Consider the following 22,032-nt stretch of genomic DNA (forward strand, 5'->3'; position numbering starts at 1 on the left):
CATCAGAGCACTACAGTTGTAAAGCCTGATATCCTGAGCAGGCACCACTCAGTGCAGTATATTAGTCTCATCTTAATCTACCCTATATGTGAAGGCTATAAGTAAGTGGGTAATAGGCACAGTCATGCAGAGTAGTGTCAATCCACATGGAACTAAGATGTCCAAGGCAATTAAAATGATTAATGTCACCTTGATGAAGGGTGTCTTACCCAGTCCCCCAGTCTCAATTCACTTAACAAAATAAATTCCAATAAATAAAGAGCTTACTTCACAAGTGTTTTTTTTATTTAATATTATGTTGTGCAAATTACATTTCTATTTCAGTTTAAAGTGATCTATGAATTTCCAAAAGAGCAAGATTAAGGTGCTCTTATTTGCTATAATGGCAACAGTACTCAGCACTGGGCAAAAACTACTGTAACTCGTATTTGACAGATACACCAAGAGTTGGTACAAAAATCTTCCGCCTCCGCCTCCTCAGTTTATAAAACCACCGACTCCGACTCCAGGTACCTAAGAATTGCTCCAACTCATCGACTTCCACTCCACAGCCCTGGCTGTGTGTATGTTACTTTTTCCCAGTAAGTTCCCAAAATACAAAAACTACCAAAAATGTACAAAAGAATTCTATACAAAAATTCAGCTCCTGGACCCAAACAAATTCAATGTCACATTTCATGTATTAATAAATGAGTAGGTAATGTAAGATTTATAGGAGGTCAATAATCATCAGAGGTACGGTTGTATAGAACTATTATACTGAAATCATATCATAAGGCTATAATGTTGCACACTATAATATGGAGCATTATAATGGATAAGTCTTGGTTCACACATAAAAAGGTGTCCAGTCCAGTTCTGTCAGTTTTTTGACAGTTGGCGTCAGTTTTGCATGTGTTTCTAAGGGTGTGTTCACATACGTAAATCTGGACATTTCCAGGCCTGTCCAGTCCTGTCAGTTTTGTATCCGTTTTGTATGCGTTTCTATGGCTGTACCCACAGAGTACATATAATTCAGGCGTTGGGTGCAGGGCAAGCCGAATGACGGCTCTCCCTGATACCGCTAAACTCCCAGGCATTGTTACATACTTTACCCCCTTCGAGTTGTAGCAACTCGAGGGAGATTTAATTTGGGGTCTAGCGATCTCCGGATCCCCAAATTACTCTCGCGCCCCGCACGTAGCATAGCACTAGTGCTATGGCTGGGCCCAGCTTCAGCGCCAAAATGAACTGATTCAGTCTCCACACATAAGAGGTATACATTCCGATCCAGTCCTGTATCAGTTTTATATGTGTTTCTATGGGTGTGTTCACAAAAACTTATAGAAAACTGATGCAAAACTAACAGGACAATACTGGAACAGACTGGAAATCTGCAGATTTATGTGTGAACCAAACCTAACATTATAATGGAAAAGGAGCAGCCAAGCTGGGTATTTTTCCAATTACATAATGCCCATCCCTGAGATAATTAACCTTTCACTATGTTTTTGGGAAGTGAGGGAAAATGGAAATAATGTCATTGGGGCGCAAACATGGAAAATTGGCAAGAACACACAAATTATATGTCAACTCAGGATTTGCTACTATGCTGACTAGTCTGCAATAGTAATAATAATAATAATAATCTGAACATTTGTATAGTGCTTTTCTCCTGTTGGACTCAAAGCGCTCAAGAGCTGCAGCCACTGGGACGCGCTCAGGAGGCCACCCTGCAGTGTTAGGGAGTCTTGCCTTGAACTCCTTACTGAATAGGTACTTGACCTAGCCAGGATTCGAACCCTGGTCTCCCATGTCAAAGGCAGAGCCCTTAACCAGTACACTGTCCAGCCACCACAAGTAGGGGGAATTTAGCATAAGTAGTATAGAATACAAGCTGTCTGACTTTACCAGGACATCCTTTGTATTTTCCATAGTGAACCAAAGCACACCTGAAGGCTGTTGACAAGGCTAATCTAATGCAAAATTTTAAAGCATGTATGCCTTGTCGTATTAATACCTGGTCTGGACGATACATGGCATGGCGCATTGCATTCTGGGATGATGTTGGGCATGCTTATGTGTGGACTTTGGAAGAGTGCAGTGGGGCCCAACATGTAAAACAAGTGATAATGCATGCTATGTTCTGGTATTTTCTCTTATGTAGAGGTGTTCATAGATGCCTGTCATTACAGCAGGATGTCACTGATCTCTTGCTCTATAATGCTAGTCATCTGACCATAAGGAAAATCCTTTGTCTGTAATCATTGTAAATGATTCACCTGGAACAAGTAGGCAAATCAGGAAACTCAAAGCAAAGTTAAAAAGAAACTGTACTGTGTATTTGCTCCAGACGACTGATTTCAAAAATATTATAAATAGTAAAACAGGAGAGTCAGGATGTTGAAGGTTGTAGGAGCTGACAAGTCCTTATCGGTAGTTCTGTCATGACAGATATACTTCAATGTTTACCGTCACCCAGTGCTGGATTTACCATAAGGCACTGTAGGCACGTGCCTACAGGCGCATGATGATGGAAAGGCGGCTCACTTCTCTCCCTGAGCGCCTCCCTCCCTCCTTCTCTATACAGAGTCTTGAGCAGAGTGTAAATGAGTGGTTGCTCACCCTGCTTTCGACATTCTACTGATGAGATCTTCCTTCAGTCGGGGGCACCTCTAGCTCCTTAATACTGAGGATAGCTCTGGCTACATAATACTAAGGGGCACCTGTAGCTACCTATGACGGGCAGGAGAAGTAGGGGAGAGGCGACAGCTGGGCTAGCCAGCACACTTGGTGCGGTTTGGCGGAGGTTTGTAGGTCTGTGGAGAGTGAAGTCTAAGGTGCCAGGACATCTGTGCCTATAGGCTCCTGTGATGTAAATCCAGGCCTGCGCATCACCAGTTTAACCACAGTACACAGATAACATGAGCTGAAGTCAGTGGCATTACTTACGGTACTACAACAACTCTGTAAGGGCCTGAGCCCACTAATGCAGTAGTGCACAGTTGTGTCCACTTTTCAGCATTTGTAACATTGATGTTTTGCTGAAAAGCGGACACAACTGCACACAACTGCGTTAGTGGGCTCAGGCCCTAAAGCAGTCCAGTTCCTAATAACTGTGCATGCCTCTATTCTACAATTTCTGTGCATCTAGAATGTGGAAAATACATTTTTTGCACCATTGACATAGAAGACCATAAAAAAACCTGAAGTAAAATGTACTGTCATGAGTTCAACACACTAAAAATGCATGCAATGTGAAGTACAGAAGAGATGAACAATTTTCAATTCAAACTGAAAGTAGGAAGCCAAGACTAAAACTATGGCACACCAAGCACCTACCATGGAGCCCTGCAGCTATCCAATGCTGTCCGTTTGGATATACAGATTTATGGAGAACAGCTTTGTCAGTATGGGAACTATGATAATGAGCCTGATGCACTTACCACCGGTAATATTTCCGCTACTTACGCCAGCAGTGTACCGTATGTTACACTATAAGCGCGACCCGCGGTACTCGAGTAATGCGAGCGTTGCTATAGTAGCGCATTATGCTATTTGCTTCATGTGTGTTACCATATCAGCTCTTATATTACTTGAGTACTGTGGGTCATGCTATTAGTAACAGGAATGTGACATGGCAATATTACCAGTGCTTAATACATCGTCCTCATTGTTCTAAGGCGTATGTACTGTTATATCATTAGAAGATTGCCTTTGAGACTGATGTACATTATAGCCGTATAGTTATAGTTGTTGTTTTGTTATGGGCCTTTTCATGTATAGATACAACCTAAAGGAAACCCTTTGACTCTGGCTTCAATAATTATTAACTACTTTCTATGTGTAAAAAGCAGACCCACTGCAAGAGTATCAGGTGCAGCTCAGGCTTATTCTGTATTAATCTAGTCTCCTTACATACTCCACACGGAATGGAGAAGGTTTCCTACTTTTTCTATGAAAGTCTATTGTACATTTTTCAAAAGTCCAAGAAGGTTATTCACTGAATGTATAGTATAGTGAGGTGTAGGATGGGGATCAGCAGTGGTGCGTGCATTCCTGTTTAACCAGATGGTTGCCTTTAAACCAGCATTGAGTCCACCCTGGATATCTGTATCTAGATTGTCGCCCACCATCACACAGTCCTCAGGTTTCACAGATACCAGGCTACAGCAGTAGAGGAAGATGGATGGAGCTGGCTTCTCTTCAGAATGTTCTCCTCCTACCACAATGGCATCAAAGAATGGAGCAGCACCACAAGCCTCAATTTTCTCTCTCTGGACCTGCCTGTCTCCATTTGTCAGTAGTACCAACCGTGCAGATTTCCGGAGTTCAAGTAGCATGTTTCTGGTGCTTTCTGGCAGGGTCATGAGCTGGAGACGCTTTGTCTTCCACAGTCCATAACATTCTTTTGCCAAATCCTTATGTTCACCAGGCTTGGTTTCCTGCATGGAGTTCTCCCAATGCAAGACTCGCAGATCATCAATGGTCATTTCAGAGGGATCGAATGTTTCATGAAGTAGTTTTGCTTGAAAACTATGACAAATAATATTGATTTCTGCTTCATTAAATTGGCTTTTGTCTTTGAGTAATTTAGTCACCTGTACAAATAGAACATGTAAAAAACAGTTTGTAAAAACAAACTTGAACACTTAAAGTAAAACTGCCACCGATACTAAAAGAAACCAAGTGTCAGAATTCTAGCGGTTTTATTTATGCAGGAAAAGATGTCATATGGATATGTGTTAAGTTTTAATGTTCTATGCAAAATTTCATGGTAAAGTGAAAAGTTAGAGTACTTTATATTGCTCTGTGACATAGCATATTCCAGGCTGTGAGGCCTATAAGATTATTCTAGTTACAAAAAGTCAGAGCATTCTTGTTTATGCTAGTGCGTGGCCTTGATATTTAAAGAGGATTCTGTGTGAAGACAGAGAAGCAAGTTAAACTCACATTACTGCAGTAATTATAAATGCACATAATTATTACACACAGATATATTAATCTAAATATTAATGATCAATACAGACCCTTTAAAGAAAGAAATAGTTATTGTTAAACCCTATATAATAGAATCTATTACTTTAAATTATATTTAAAAGCTAGTGATGATTTGGGTCTGTGAAACCTTCTTGTGAGATTGTTTTAGTTTTAGAAGATGTTGACATGTTTCTTAGCTTGAAGGCCAAGGCCAGCAAAACATTTCCCAGACAGAGAAAGTCAAAACATGGAAGATATAAAATATAAAGCAAGGGGTTTTCCCAATTAGTTAAAGATGGCTCCATGATGCCACCTGGTGGTTACATAGTTTTATAAAACCAACATTATTAATAGATTGTTATTTGTTATTAAATGCTGACCTCTGCCGGTTGAAATTAGATATTTATTTCTTCATCAGAAAGACAAATATATGGAAAAGGATTTTATATTATCAAGATTTAATGTGCAATTATTTCTTTTATGATTAATTGTTTTAAGAAGAATTATATAATAAGCTTTATATTTAAATAAGTATATTAGAAGCCCTGTATGTTTTAATAAGCCTTAAATTGCTGAAGGCTCTTACAGGTCTGTGTTAGTGTCAATCTGACCTGGGGAAGTACCAAGACATTCCAACATAATTAGCAGCGAACACTTTATCAGAAATGCGTCATGAATGACATTGTTTAGTCTCCATGTCTGGGTCAGCCAACAGACAAGATGGCTGTTGACGTCCATTTTTAATTAAGTGCGTCAGAAATGACCCTATATCAAATGTCAAGCACTCCAAATGACGTAAATTCCCACAAGATAAGGTAATTAAGAATTTATAAACAATAATATTGTGACTTAGGAAATCAAAACATGATAAAGCATTGACGCACGAAAGCTTTAGCCAATCAGAGCCTGGGATCCAGGGAAGTTCCAGATTAGGCAGCCATATTGCCTCCAGCCCCTATAAAGGTAGGAGCTGTAAGCTCATAGTTTGCACAAGCCCAACAATCTCCTGAGAAGACACATGAGGCAGAAGCTACCTTCCCACAAGTGGTTCTAGATGCTGAAGAGATGACAGAGAAGGGGTAATATGCTTAATATTCTGGTGATTTACTTTATTAATTTTTCAGCATTAAGTTTTATTAAGATGTTAGCAAAAAGTTTTTTTAGAAGCTATTTTTATGCTATTTCTTTAAGAAGATTACTACAAGTTTTACACAGCTACTAGATACACAGCTATTGATACAGTTGAGACTACTTTTGATCTTATTCTACATAACACAACTGTTATATTCTTTTTTGAATGTACTTAGAAGATTGATGATCGCTTGGCTATAAAGCCTTGATAAGATGGAATACTGTTAGAAGGAAACACTACTTGGAACTGTTCATATTTTGTATATATGCTGTATGATAAGCAAATACAATTTTTTATATAAAATCATACACTGAGTGCTCTGATTCATTTCAAGGTATACCGTCAATCTATAATTACTGTTATAGAGGGTTCAGACCCCGCTATGCCGGATATATATGATGGCAACGCTTTAAAGGCTGGTCCTTTACTGAGTTAGCAATCATGAAAAAGGCAAGAACCGCTCGGGTTTTTGACAGTTGGTAGCAGAGGATGGTTAGCACAACATAGAATTCATTTAATAAGGATTTACAGTATAATCTCATTTTAGTAAACTCCAAGGCACCAGGAAAAGTGGTTTACTATATCAGAAATCATCCTAGAAATGGCCCAGCATGCCCTGGTACATTATCTGCTGCAAAGGAGAAACTCTGTCCTCCCATTGGAGGTACAGTACAAGCACTTGCACATTTGATGGACTACAAGGTTAAGTATAACTTAGGGCTGCATAACCAGGCTGGACAAATTGCTGGTACAGTATCCAGAGCTTCTTGAAAATTGCAGCTGTCACTGAATAAAAGCAGCCACTCGCTTCCTGTGAGTGGCTCGGATACCTCCCTGGGCAGAACTTGCATCACGAGTCCTGCAAACATTCTGCTCACACTTGAGCCACTCATGAAGTCTCTCTTCAAAATGCAGCCAATCATAATAAGCCATAATCTGTAATGTGAATGGCTCTGATACCTCGGCGAACGGGACTTAGCACTCTCCTCTCCACTCTCCTCAGTTTTGCAGCGAGTAGGCCCACTCTGATCTGCACTACAAGTGAAAGTATCCTGTACTGCACTCCACACACTACCAGGAGCGTCATCGCTAACAAGGGAAGAGATACCCGGGAGTGTGTACAATCCCATGGGAAGACCGTGACAATACTTTTATCAGTGATTGCAAAGTGGAAGTGGTAATGCTGCATCCTCTTTTGTTTACATTCACATTATTCCTCATCTTCCCCAGGCTGCTTATTTGTACAGTACTGTATATCCAGCGCTGGTGCCATTCCTCTTGTCTTGCAAATGTCATTAGGCATCAACTCACTCACAACCAGCCTGAAGAGAGCAGCTGACCATGGGTTTCACACTGACATATGATGCATGCACCGCCCACTGTTTACTATATACAGAGTCGGCGTCACGTAGGGGCCAAAACACGTTAACTATAACAGAATATTTATTATATCAGAGTTTACTATACCATACGTTGTTCCCATAGACTTATAATGGAGATTGTCCGGGACCTGGAGAGGCAGTTTACTATACCCAAATGTTTACTATATAAGAGTTTATTATAACGAGATTATACTGTATAGGTACACTTTTTATTTTAATATTAACAGTGATTTCCACTTATTTGTATTCAGTCATTTCATTTCTGAAAATGCCTAACCTGTCTATCGGCAACTTGAAACCAGGCTGTCAGTAAACAACATCCTGGACCCTCTACAATCTGGCTTTAAGAAACACCACAGCTGTGAAACAGCCCTCATCCAAGTCTGCAACGACCTGCTCATGGCAAGGGACAGAGGGGAATGCTCCATCCTAATCCTGTTGGATCTCTCAGCGGCTTTTGATACAGTTGACCATGAAATCCTGCTTAACAGACTGCAGGAGTACTGTGGCATCAGTGGATCAGTCCTCCAGTGGTTCAGATCATTCCTGACTGACAGAACACAGGGAGTATCTCTAGGTCCTATAATGTCCAAACCTGCACCTCTACAATTCGGAGTGCCACAAGGATCAATCCTATCCCCTCTTCTGTTTGCAATCTACATGTTGCCACTCGGTACACTTATCCTACGTCATGGCCTGACGTACCACTGCTACGCCGATGACACACAGCTATACCTGTCCTTCAAACCTGGTGGAACAGACCCTACCCCAAAAATAAACTCTTGCTTAGCTGAGCTACAGGCATGGATGAATGATAACTGGTTGAAACTGAATGCTGACAAGACTGAGGTCCTGTTTGTCCAAAGCCAACAATCGCCATCAAAACAGCTCTATCCTAAAGCAACACCAATCAGGATTGGGAATTCAGACATAAACAGCTCCAACCTTGTGCGCAGCCTTGGCGTACTAATCGATGGGGATTTGAGTTTCAGAAACCAAATTTCATCTGTAGTTAAATCTTCCTTCTTTCATCTGAAGAACATTACAAAGATTAAACATCTGATTCCCCCAGAGGATCTTCTAACCCTAGTCCACGCCTTCATCACATCACGGCTGGACTACTGCAATGCCCTTTATGCTGGCCTCCCTAAAAAGGACCTGCGTCGCCTGCAATTAGTGCAGAATGCTGCTGCCAGATTGCTAACAAACCAGCCTCGCCACTGGCACATTACACCGATCCTTCGCTCACTGCACTGGCTACCAGTAGAATGGAGAATACTCTTCAAGATTGGACTGCTGACATTCAAATCCCTGCACAATCTGGGCCCTGGATACATGAAGGACCTGCTGAAGCTGCACCACACCTCTCACAACCTCAGATCAGCAAGTTCTATAAACTTGGTCACTCCCAGAGTGCACCTCAAAAAATCTGGAGACAGAGCCTTCTGTCATGCTGCCCCTACTCTTTGGAACTCCCTGCCACACCCAGTAAAGACAGCACCATCCCTGGAGCTATTCAAATCCAGACTGAAAAGCCACCTGTTTAGCCTGGCATTTCCAGACTTATAAAATTCTTCCTCTGTACCACGATGGTCGGAGCCATGCTTATGCGCTTTGAGTCCCATGGGAGAAAAGCGCTTTACAAATGTTATTTGTTGTTGTTGTAACTAATAATGCACTGCTGCGTACGTAAATGTACGCCGGAGGTGAGTAGAGCGCAGGGTGAGCCGAATGACAGCTCACCTTGCTGCCGCTCAAATTCCCAGAGGTGTAAAATGGTATTCTCCCTCTGAGTCGTAGCAACTCGGAGTCCGGCATTACCTGTGCGCGGGTGCACACTATACCACTAGTGCTATAGCGGTGCCCAAGGCGCTTCCTACAGAACCTCCCCTATTCAACATTTTCAGTGACTGCTTAGCTGAGTAAGGGCCCGTACACACTGCTGCTCTTGCGCTGCATTTTTAAAATCGCATACGATTTTAAAATCGCAAAGCCTCCATGAAAATAGAAAAATCGCACCAGTGTGTACAGGTCATCATGATTTTCATGATTTTTAAAAAAGACCTTGCGATTAAAAAACACGCGATTTTAAAAACGCTGCCCAAGCGCAGCAGTGTGTACAGGCCCTACATAAACTTTATCGGTGCTCCAGCAGAAAGCAGATTTTCTCAAAGTAGAATCTGGTGTCAAGCTAGCTTTAAAGGGACCTTGAACAAAAGACAAAAATGCCAAACTGAACTTACCCTCTAAGACCTCTGCTTTCAACACCCTCCCGCCTTGTTTTTTCACTAAGCAAATATACCATTTCAACTCTGAAGACATCAAATGCATCCACACCATTTTTCCTGAATTTTACAAGAAGGAAGCATAACATATTTACCTCCTCTATGGCTTTTCTACTGGCTCCAGTAGTGTCAATCAATGTGTTGTCCAAATCAAAAAAGATGGCTTTAATACCATTTAGAGCCATTTCTGAAGGACTCTGAGCACTGGACCTGGAAGGAAATAATAAACTATATATAGCACTAAATGTCATGTCAGGGCAATATGGAAAGCATGTCTATTCGTTTTTACTATTTATCCAATTCTTAATACTTTGGGCCATATGCAATTCACTTTTTCTCCTGAGTTTTCTTCTAGGAGATAATTTTCATATTGGATTTAAAATAACTTTTTAGCACTTTTCAATGGAAAAAGTACCAAAAAGTAAATGGAAAGGCACTGTCAACATTATTTTTGAGTATTTTCTGGCTTGCTGGTGGTGTAAAAAGCATTTTATTTACAAGGTGTGAAATTATCACTTAGGAGAAAACACAGGTGAAAAAGTAAATTGCATATGGCTCTTTGTATCTAACTCTAAACTAAATAAAAAGTGTGTCAGCTGTAATAAACACCAGGGGCCACATATGCAATTCACTTTTTCTCCTGAGTTTTCTCCAAGGAGATCATTTTTCATTTCCCATTTAAAATAATTTTTCATCAATTTGCAATTGAAAAAGTACTAAAAAGTAGGTGAAAAAGTACTATCAAAACTATTTTGAGCACTTTGGTGCCTGCTGGAGGATTAAAGGGCATTTTATTGATAATTTTGAAAATATCAGGAGAAAAAGTTAATTGCATATGGGCCCAAGTATCATTAAGAAGTGTGGTCCTTTATAGTTCTTGATATTGTTGGATATGTTCAAAGGGTCCTAGTACTGGATGAGTGGGGCTGTGGAGGACATGGGAAGCCTCTGGCATTTTACATCTTTAACGCCTCTGACTGAAGCCAATCCTGATGTAATTTCCTCCGGGCTTGCTCACACTATCAGCTGATATTGCTGATTTTTTTAAGCGCTGGCGATTTTGCAAATTGCCTAAAAGCGTTTGTGTAATGATTTCCTATGCCAGTGTTCACATGTAAAGCGTTTCAATTTTCTTGAAATCACAAACGTGTTACTTGTAAAATTTTCTGAGCACTTTGGTTCAATGGCAGGTATAGGGAAATCGCAAAGCGCTTGAAAAAGTGCTTTGTACAGCAATTTCCCGAGCGCTTTTATGAATAAATACATTGTATTTATTCATTTCCGGGTTAAAGAGTTCACTTCTTGCTTGAAATCAGGAAGTGAAAAGCACTTATAAACGAGCTTTTCTAAGCGAAAAGTGATGTAAAAATCATAGTATAAATTACTCAGCGCTTGCGTTAGCGCTGGCGATTTATAATGTGAACACAGCCTTACTCCTCTACCTGAAATGGTGTATGCAGAACAGCACTGTCATATCTAGTGTCTATAAACACATGAAAGCAGAATTTAAATCAGATTTCAGCAGCTACTGCAGAGGGATGAGATGATTTCCCTTCTAATCCGCTTCTCAGCCTCGTGTCACACTGAACGGCCCTCAGCCAATCAGCAAGAAGATGGGTTTAAGCGCGTGTGCGTGTGTGTGTGTGTGTGTGTGTGTGTGTGTAGATAACAAGCCTTTTTCTTAGCTTCTCTCTCTCCGGCAATGTACCAGAAAACAGCCACGCTGACTGACATAAGATTCATTACAGCAGACACATTTATGATTATATTGGAATACTTAAAGAGACCAAAAAGCCCTCCTACTAAAAAGCAATGCTAAGTGTGCTTTGTCTACTTAAAACAGAAGGAATTTGCGATAATTCAGATTAAAGTGAACATCTGTTTACCCACAATGCACTGCTACTGAATATGCAAATTATCTCTTTATTCCCCAGAAGCCAAGCTTGCATCCAGAACCGTTGGTGTCTAGCAAGCCCATAACTTTAAATTTTACAGAGCCACATCAATCCCACATGCAGTAGGAGGGCTTTTTGGTCTCTTTAAGTCCCCTATACCTTCCTTGTGGTTTTGGGTCACCCCGAGTTGCTTGGTTACTGTGTTGTGCTGGTCCAAGCCCTATCCCATAGAGCCCTATCAATCCCTGCTATGCACTGAAGAGGCCCAAAGGTCTGAAACAGGCTGTCTGGGTTGGTATGGCTCTGTAAAAATTAAAGCTATAGGCTTGCTAGCCACCAGCGGTTCTGGATGCAAGCTTGGCTTCTGGGGCATAAGTTTGCTTATTCAGTAGCGGTGCATTGTGGGTAACCACAGATGTTCACTTTAAGCCAAATTATCGCACTTTCCTTCTGTTTTAAGAAGGCAAACCACACTTAGCATTGGAATACTTGCAATGCAGGGTCAGGATGTAGACATTAGAGATGGGAAGTTCGGATCTTTTCAATGATCCGGATGATTCGAATCGGATCATTGAAAAGATCCGGATCTTTGACCCGAACCTCGGATCATTTTACTACCGAAGCATTCGGGGGTGAAATGAATAGCAGGACAGGTCTTTCCCTGCTGTGGACAGGAGAAGGGGAGGGGGGTGGAAACACAGAGAAGGGGAGAAGATGGACAGAGGGCAGGGAGTGGACAGAGAAGGGAGGAGGGACGAGCAGAGAGCAGAAATGTTTGTTTGCACACAATACCCACATGTTGCAATCATATGCTTTACATGTATTTCACCTATATGCTCATCTGTGTACTTTGAATGCAAACGTTGCACAGTGAAAGAAAGCAGTCCCCGAAAGCATTCCCAGAAGTAAAGTGCAGCTGTTTAGAGCAGTGCAGGAGGATCATATTGCATTGCAATCACAGTGCCTGCAAAGTTCCTGAGCTATGCTGAGCTGAGCCAAAAGCTTCCAATGTGTTCACTGTACACAACTACGAACAGACAGCCTATAATCAGCAGCACATTATAGCCAGTATGTGTGCTCTACACATATCTGGCAGTGGCACCCATGTCCCCTCTCTCTCATCTACCTGTCTCCCTGCAAGGCTGGCTCCCCATCCAACAGAGCGATCCATCTCAGCTCTGCTTCCAGGACCCCGCTGCCCGCTGAGAGGGGGCGTGTCGCTCCTGGCCCCGCCCCTTTTGCGATCCGAATCACTCATTTTGATGATTCGGATGATTCGACTCACAAAATAGATTCGGATCAAAGATCCGAATCGTTCATGATCCGGACAACACTAGTAGACATGATACATGATAAACACAGAGCAGTAGGTAAAAGGAATTTGATTTTATGGCTGACAATCCCACTTTAAAGGACAACTGCAGCAAGAGGGCTATGTAGGCTGCCATATTTATTTCCTTTTAAAGGGACTCCAACGAGTAATTAAAAACAAAATCGGAACTTACCTGGGGCTTTCTCCAGCTTACTGTAGGTCGGGAGGTCCCCCGGCGTCCTCCTGGCTCCTCTCCTGGTCCCTCCGCAGAAATGAAGACTGACGGCATCGGGGCTGAGTGTCGGGCTGACACTTCCTGAACGATGACGCTTGTCGTCATCACGGCGGCCGGCGTGACATTACTGTGCATGCGCTGTTTACAGTTAGAAAACCATGCATGCACAGTACTGTCACGCCGGCCGCCATGATGATGCGTATCGGCCGGCGTGATGACGACAAGCGTCATTGTTCAGGAAGTCTCAGCCCCGAGTGAGATTTCTGCAGAGGGACCGGGAGAGGAGCCAGGAGGACGCCGGGGGACCTCCCGACCTATGGTGGGCTGGAGAAAGCCCCAGGTAAGTTCCGATTTTGTTTTTATTTACTTCTCGGAGTCCCTTTAAAGAGACACTGAAGCGAAAAAAAATTATGATATTATGATTTGTATGTGTAGTACAGCTAATAAATAAAACATTAAGATCAGATACATCAGTCTAATTGTTTCCAGTACAGGAAGAGTTGAGAAACTCCAGTTGTTATCTCTATGCAAACAAGCCATTAAGCTCTCCGACTAAGTCTTAAGGCCCATACACACGTCGGATTTTAGCGAACGACCCGTCGTTTGAACGTTCCGTCGTTCGGACGTTTTCGCGTCAAATCTGACGTGTGTACAGACTATCGTTCAGGTGATAAGACTGGTTACCAGCGATCCGCCCGGCGGAGAGGTCATTACTTCACAGACTGCTCTAAAAGACTCATTTTGAATGCTGAGTGTTGTGTAATCTGCACATATTATAGAATGATGCAATGTTAGAAAAAACACTATATACCTGAAAATAAAAGTATGAGAATATTTTCTTTGCTGCTAATCTTCTAGTAATTATTCATAGTACACAACCAATTCACTATATCATATTTTTTTTTCGCTTCAGTGTCTCTTTAACCCATTCAGGTTCCGTGGTTTTCACGAGAGAAATGTTCACCTCCCATTCATTAGCCTATAACTTTATCACTACTTATCACAATGAACTGATCTATATCTTGTTTTTTCCGCCACCAATTAGGCTTTCTTTGGGGGGTACATTTTGCTAAGAGCCACTTTACTGTAAACGCATTTAACAGGAAGAATAAGAAAAAAATGGAAAAATTCATTATTTCTCAGTTTTCAGCCATTATAGTTTTAAAATAATACATGCCTCCATAATTAAAACTCACGTATTGTATTTGCCCATGTGTCCCGGTTATTACACCGTTAAAATTATGTCCCTATCACAATGTATGGCGACAATATTTTATTTGGAAATAAAGGTGCATTTTTTCCATTTTGCATCTATCACTATTAACAAGTTTAAAATAAAAAAAATATAGAAATATTTCATCTTTACATTGATATTTAAAAAGTTTAGACCCTTAGGTAAATATTTACATGTTTTTTTTTATTGTAATGTTTTTTTTTTTTTTATAGTTAACATTTTATTTGGGTAGTTTTGGGAGGGTGGGGGGTAAACAATAGATTTATAATGTAAATGTGTGTTCATTTTAATTTATTTTTATTTTCAGTTGTAGTATTACTTTTTGGCCACAAGATGGCGGCCATGAGTTTGCTTACATGACGTCACTCTAAGCGTAACACACGCTTAGAGTGGCGCATCGGGGAGGGAACGGCCAGAAAAGGCGCAGCTTCCGAGAGAAGCTGTCGCTTTTTCAGCGGGGGAGAGGAATCAGTGATCGGGCACCATAGCCCGATACATTGATTCCCTGGCTACCGAATCCGCAGCTGGGAGTGCGCGTGCACCTGGAGTGCGCCTGGACGTAGTTTCTACGTGCAGGAACCAAAGTAGGTTAAGCAATACCAGTCCTGCTGATCCTCTGCCTGTAATAATTTCAGCCGTAGACCTTAAACACGCATGCAGCAGATCAGGCGTTTCTGATATTGTCAGATCTGACAAGATTAGCTGCATTCTTGTATCTAGTGTGATTCAGACACTACTGCCAGGCAACTAGTATTGTAAAAGAAAATAGGCTGCCTCCATATTCTTCACACTTCAGTTGTCCTTTAACCTCCTTAGCGGTAACCCCGTGCTGGACACGGGGTAAGCCGCCGGAGGGTGCCGCTCAGGCCCTGCTGGGCCGATTTTCATAATTTTTTTTTTGCTGGGCTGCGCCAGCACCCCGATCGCCGCCGCCGCGCGCCCGATCGCCGCTATCCGGTGCGGCGTGCGGCCTCCCCCCCCCCCTGCGCTGCCTGGCCAATCAGTGCCAGGCAGCGCCAAGGGGTGGATCGGGTCTCCCAATGACGTCCCGACGTCGCATCCCGCCCCGTCGCCATGGCGACGGGGGAAGCCCTCCAGGAAATCCCGTTCTTTGAACGGGATTTCCTGATCGCCTATCGCCGGAGGCGATCGGCGGGGCTGGGGGGATGCCGCTGAGCAGCGGCTATCATGTAGCGAGCCCTGGGCTCGCTACATGATTTAAAAAAAAAAAAAAAAAAAAAAAACTGCTGCGCTGCCACCTGGCGGTATTTTTCATACCGCCAAGGGGGTTAAAGAGACACTGAAGCGAAAAAAAATATATGATATAATGAATTGGTTGTGTACTATGAATAATTACTAGAAGATTAGCAACAAAGAAAATATTCTCATATTTTTATTTTCAGGTATATAGTGTTTTTTCTAACATTGCATTATTCTATAATATGTGCAGATTACACAACACTCAGCATTCAAAATGAGTCTTTCAGAGCAGTCTGTGAAGTAATGAACTCTCCTCTAGCAGAGGAAAAGTAAACAGTTCAATTACAGTTGAGATAAAAGTCAGATAACAGCCCTCTCCATGACTAGTTAGTCAGAGAGCTTAATAGCTTTTTTGCATAGAGATAACAACTGGAGTTTCTCAACTCTTCCTGTACTGGAAACAATTAGACTGATGTATCTGATCTTAGGGCCCTTTTCCACCTGCAGTCGCTAGCGTTCACGCTGAACGCTAGCGATTGCTGAATCGCAAAACCGGTGATTCCCCGACGTTTTGCGGCCGCGATTTTGCTATGCTATGCACTGCATAGCAAAATCGCGGCAAATATCGCTCCGCCGCGCGTTCGCGTTCGGGTAAAAAACGAATCGCGGTAGTGGAAATGACCTACCGTGATTCCTATGTTAAAAAGCAAACCGTAGCGATTGTAAAATCGCTAGCGGTTTGCGACTTTGCGATTCAGCCAGCGCAAACGCGCTGGTGGAAAAGGGCCCTGAATGTTTTTTTTCTTAGCTGTACTACACATACAAATCATAATATCATAATTTTTTTTTCGCTTCAGTGTCTCTTTAAAGGATACCCGAACTGAAATGTGACATAATGAGATAGACATGTGTATGTACAGTGCCTAGCACACAAATACCTATGCTGTGTTCCTTTTTTTCTTTCTCTGCCTGAAAGAGTTAAATATCAGGTATGTAAGTGGCTGACTCAGTCCTGACTCAGACAGGAAGTGACTACAGTGTGACCCTCACTAATAAGAAATTCCCCTTTTTTTACCTCTTTCTTGCTCTCAGAAGCCATTTTCTGCTAGGAAAGTGTTTTATAGTTGGAATTTCTTATCAGTGAGGGTCACACTGTAGTCACTTCCTGTCTGAGTCAGGACTGAGTCAGCCACTTGCATACCTTATATTTAACTCTTTCAGGCAGAGAAAGAAAAAAAGGCACACAGCATAGTTATTTATGTGCTAGGCACTGTACATACACATGTCTATCTCATTATGTCACATTTCAGTTCGGGTATCCTTTAAAGCAGACCTGTGAGGATCCTCTCAAGGCTTTTCCAGTTCTCCTCCACCAAGCTGTTCCCGAGCAGGGACCCCTAAAGCACAGCTGCACTGTGTCTGTGCAGTAGCACTGACCAGCTGGAGTTTTGGCGGAAACAGCCAAGCCCGATCAGGTACATGCTACTGCGCAGGCGGCTCACGCACATGCAGTAGCAAGGACCCGATCGTGCTCAGCTTTTTCTGCCGAAGCCCAAGTAGGCCCGTGCTACTGTGGCTACACGAGCTGTTGACAAGTGGTTTTGTAGACAGGACAGTGTTGGAACGACCCAGAGGCTTCCCTCTCCAAAGGTTAGTCCTATACATATGACCCTGTCAGGGCACTCTGCTGCAGGGTCATAGGATTGTTGTTTTTGCATTGAGGTGGGATATAGAAAGTGCATCGCATTACAACGCAAAAGACAAATGTAAAAGGGGCCTATGGCCACATTCACAGAGGTGTGTTGAAGTGTAACGTGCACTTTGTAAAGCGGCTTATCACACTGCAATGCACCACCTATGCGAGGTTCACAGTGCAGCAGGAGTGTTGCAATATAACGGGTTGTGGCATTGTAACTCTGCTAACCACATGTGTTAAAAGTGAAGCATACTTTTCATTGACTGTATGTTTCACTGTACCTGACGTAAAGTGTGGTGCCGCTGTCCCAACCCTTTGCGTTCCTGTTGTCACAGTGAACGTAACGGCCACTGTGAATGTGGCCTAAAAGAAATGATCCCATTTAATTGATTCACACTACTAAAAAATCCAACTTGCGATACTCCAGTTATAATAATATCTATGAAAAAAATCCACCAAACGGAGTAATCACTGTATTCAAGATTGATTGGGCCCATCCGCTTCTGTTTTCATGCGACACAAGCGGCATAATCTGATCGAAAATATAATTGTTCGCTAAAAACGGTACCATCAATGGGCACCTCCAAAGTACATGACTCCTTTTCATTCACAACCTCACAAGCAGTTACAAGTTCAGGGACCTTAGAGCAGATCTTAGCAAAACTCGTTATTATTCAAGCCTATATTTTATATATTATACATTTTTTATATATAATATATAATGGAATGCGAATATCTATGATTAATCTATCACTATCTGTCACTGTTTCTCAAGACGTTAAATAGTTGGGGCTGAACACCATACTTTACCAGGATGTCCCGGTGTGAACTGCCTGCCACTAAGTCAGTGCCAACCACCAGCAGGAACAGGAAGACGGCGTGATTGGGCTTTCTCTTCCTGTCAGTGGAAGGCAGCATTTTTTGGACTACGGAAATATGGCCGCCGGCTCATTTTTCCAATGTCTTCAAGAAAATGGCCGCCTTTGTACAACAGCGTGTAGGACTGAAGACATGTTTGGGCAGATTGTGAGCGAAATGCCATGACAGCTGCTCCTCCTGGCGGAAATGCACGGAAGCCTGCAGCCAGCCTGACTTCCTGCACATGTGCTGCCCGGGCTCAGAGTGACTGTGTGCCAGGAGGCTGCCCTGCAGGATGTTCACCGCGCAGAAGTGGCAGGATCTGCCCGCACAGCCTAGCCTGAAGAAACTGACCGATCCTAAGTATGGCAGACCTGGGAAAAGGCAGTACCCTCCTCTGCAGGACATCACGAGAGCCCACATTGACTCTTTCAACCAAGCCATGACAGAAGGGCTCTACCAGGCTGTTCAGGTGAGCAGATTACCTGCATCGGCTAGGGAGAGTTTCTACTAGCAGTCTGTTCTTCATAGCCGACTATAGAAGATAAAACAAAATCATTAAAATTGTAAGTTTATTGGAGTTATAGATTACCCAGCAAGCTCATGGTGAACCAGAACTCCCAGGAGTGTGTAATGCTAGGTACACATGATTTTCTGACAAATGTATTGTCAGATCGGTTTTCTTTCGAAGTAAAAGGAAAATTGTTCGGTAAATCAATCGGAAATCAGATCGAACCTATCTGAAATAATCAATCTGGCAGAAAATTGTATCCTGTGTACTTAGCATAAGGGGTTGAGAGAGACCAAAAAGCATGCTGTACTCACACCATATAATTTTTTTTGCAAGTTTACCTGCCAGGTTGATTTATTTCCAGCATGTCCGATCTGAGAATCGATCAATTTTTTGAACAATTTTCTGACCGATTTCTGTTCATTTCTATGGAAATCGGTCCGAAAATTGCTAAAAAAAAATTGATCGATTTTCAGATTGGACATGCTGAAAATAATTGATCTGGTGGGTAATCTGCCGAAAAATTGTTTGTAGGTCCAGCATTACTAAAATGTTTGTAAACAAAGTTTATTCGACAAAAACTATTGATTGTTGTCTAAAAAAAAAAAAAAAATCAAATACGTTTTCCCTTGATTTATTTTGTAGGAATATTTTGATTGCATTTGATTAATCCTTGATAGGACATTGTGGAAAATTTTATTTGATCTATACATTTGGCCGTCTAATAATAAAAAAAACAACAAATCTTAAGGTGCCCACTAATGATCCAAACCTTCTTTGTCCAATCTTTCCATCTCTGTGTAATATAAGGGACTGCCTAAAGTATCCATTCAATATATTTACACAGTTTAGCCTTCTACTACATAGAGTTGGTCAGATTGGACAAAAAAAAGATTCGAGCATTAGTGGCCACCTTTACAGACTCAGTATGTTACCATCTTTAGAAAGTAGACCTGAACTCTTGCACAGGACAGAAGGAAAACCAAGAGAAATGCACCCTGTATGTATTTATAGAGTTTAGCCTGTTTAATTCCCCCCTCATTTGTGTCTAATTACAAGTTGTAATTTGATCTCTTCCTGTGTCATGTGACTGCCATGGCAGTGATGGTAGATGAGCTCATTTGAAAGCACAGGATATTAACAATTTGTCTGCTTCCATAAATCAGGAATTAGGAACACTGCAGATTCATTGCAGGATTTGTCAGCTGTAACAAAGAATTTTTTTTTTGTTTAAGGGTCATACTGTTGCGTATATTTTAGAGCAGAGAGGAAGCTCTGAGTTCAGGTCCGCTTTCACTCTGCAGTCTCTGGCAGTATTGCCAGAGCTAGTATGGTTGATTTGAGCCAGCAAGAAAGTCCATGAGGAACAGTTCTTCAATCACATCAATGTCTACAACTTGAAGCTCTGTATGTGTAGTGTGAGTCTCTGTGTGACTACTATGTGTGTATTAGGCCTCGTTTACATCAATTAGTGCAGGTGGCTGTGCAGTCAGAATGCAACTCCATCTGTGCTGCGCTGCTTATGGTGATTGGGTCAGAAGTCCGAAAAATGCATGCAGCAGTGTGATAGCGCATTGCACTGTTGTGCAGCACGTATGATGGGAATGGTAGAAGAGCTGTCTATTCCCTTCTACTGTTCTTGCGTGTCGCACACTATATGCGATGCCGAAATGCGCACGGCAGCGCATATAGTGGGAATGAGGCCTTAGGCCTGGAACCCACTAGCAGTGCTTTTCTAAGCGATTGTGATTTAACAAGCTCTTGCTAATGTATATTGTGTGATTCCACTTGAGCAATGTGATATTTTTTTTTTTTTTTTTTTTTTTAAATCCCCCTCATAGGATTGCATTAGCAAGAGCTTTTAAAATCACAAGCGCTTACAAAAGAGCTGCTAGTGGGTTCCAGACCTTAATGCCCATTCACACTGGGGATTGCAAAACGGTACCGGTTAGCGCTAGCGTTTTGCGGGGGCGATTTTGGCATTAAAACGTGCACTTTTTGATGTACAATTTCATGATTTTTAAGGGATCACAATAAGCGCTTTTTTAACATTGCGATCGCTCAGCAATCACGAAAAAGCTGTCCATGCACCGCGTTTGCGTTTATCGCGAATCGCTGGTGATCGGCAGGGATTAGTGGTAAACAGCCGCTAATTGCCTCAGTATGAATGGGCCCTTACTGTGTTTTTTCTCTGCGTGTACTGTGTAATTTCCCTGTGTCCCCTGTCATATGGCTCTGGGGCAATTGCCCTGCTTACCTTAGTGAAGCACCAGCCCTGTATTTCCCTGCTCCCCTCCACTGGCTACATTTTCCTGCCACTCGGCTGGAAAAAATTTCTGGGGAGAACATTGTAGTCCATGTTGTTCATGTCACCTGTTAGGGCCTGTTTCCACTACACGCAGATTGGATGCAGAAACACTGACTCCAATGAATGCCTATGGGCCTGTTTCCACTAAACACGATTTTTCTGATGCAGATTTTCCCGTAGGCATTCATTGGAGTCAGTTTTTCTGCATCCACTCTGCATGTAGTGGAAATAGGCCCTAAAAGGTATATGCTTGCTGTCTTTCTGGAAGGAGCTAGCAATGCTGAAATGGGGAAAAAAATACTGAGACAGAAACTTAAAAATGCACTATAAAGTTCTCTAATGAATAAGCTTATCTATATTATTTGCCTAAAGGTTGTTAATGAATTGCATCATAAAAATCTACTTTTACATATTGTTTTATTTAGGCCTTAAAGCCACTGGAGTTTTCCTTTAGAAATGATCGGCTGTCCCTCTCTATTGTGGATGCAGTCATCAGTCCTCCCATGGTACCCAAGGGAAGCCTCTGTAAAGACCCGAAGATTTACCCGGCTGAATGCAGAGGGAGAAGGTGCACCTACCGTGGAAAGATAACTGTGAGTACAGTGGTGTTTGGAACATGCCTTTTAATAAGCCCATGTGCTGGAGGTTTTTTTTTTTTGTTTGTTTGTTTTTTTAGAATCGTTTTGTATGGGATCTCTTTAACTGTCCAAGTTAAAGAGACTCCGAGCTCACCCAAAAAAAGAAAGTTGTACTCACCAGGGGCTTTCTCCAGCCCAGTGCTGGTCGGGAGGTCCTACGCCGGCGTCCTGGCTCCTCTCCTTCTCCCCGCTCCGGAATGGCTGACAGGCCGCAGCCCGGGCGACACTCGCCCGAGTGTTGGGCTGCTCCTTCCGCGTATGACGCGGCTGACGTCACATGCCGGCCGCCTCGCGTCATGGCGGCCGGCGTGTGACGTCAGCCGCGTCATACGCGGAAGCTGCAGCCCCGACACTCTGCTGAGTGTCGCCCGGGCTGCGGCCTGTCAG

The 22,032-nt window shown here is 42.5% G+C and overlaps 2 protein-coding genes across 3 annotated transcripts in view; one reads left to right on the forward strand and one right to left on the reverse strand.

The window, feature by feature from the left end:
* Positions 1–267: 267 nt before the first annotated feature.
* Positions 268–18,382, reverse strand: NANP (N-acetylneuraminic acid phosphatase). Of its 2 annotated transcripts, none has more exons than XM_068232297.1 (3): positions 18,136–18,382; positions 9,854–9,968; positions 268–4,580 (listed from the first exon to the last, which is right to left on the reverse strand). In XM_068232297.1, exons 1-3 carry the CDS (start codon positions 18,246–18,248, stop codon positions 3,945–3,947), a joined length of 864 nt encoding a protein of 287 aa, XP_068088398.1. In that variant the 5' UTR covers positions 18,249–18,382; the 3' UTR covers positions 268–3,944. The 2 variants fall into 2 exon arrangements, with proteins under 2 accessions (XP_068088398.1, XP_068088399.1); XM_068232298.1 differs by having other exon boundaries at positions 18,141–18,227.
* Positions 18,258–22,032, forward strand: part of POLR1B (RNA polymerase I subunit B) — a 50,863-nt gene continuing 47,088 nt past the window's right edge. Inside the window, exons 1-2 of the mRNA XM_068232296.1 lie at positions 18,258–18,660; positions 21,433–21,600. Of these exons, the coding sequence (XP_068088397.1) occupies positions 18,484–18,660; positions 21,433–21,600 (345 nt within the window). The 5' untranslated portion in view covers positions 18,258–18,483. The remainder of the gene's footprint in view (positions 18,661–21,432; positions 21,601–22,032) is intronic.

This window comes from Hyperolius riggenbachi, chromosome 4 (genome assembly GCF_040937935.1).
Source record: "Hyperolius riggenbachi isolate aHypRig1 chromosome 4, aHypRig1.pri, whole genome shotgun sequence".
NCBI lineage: Eukaryota > Metazoa > Chordata > Amphibia > Anura > Hyperoliidae > Hyperolius > Hyperolius riggenbachi.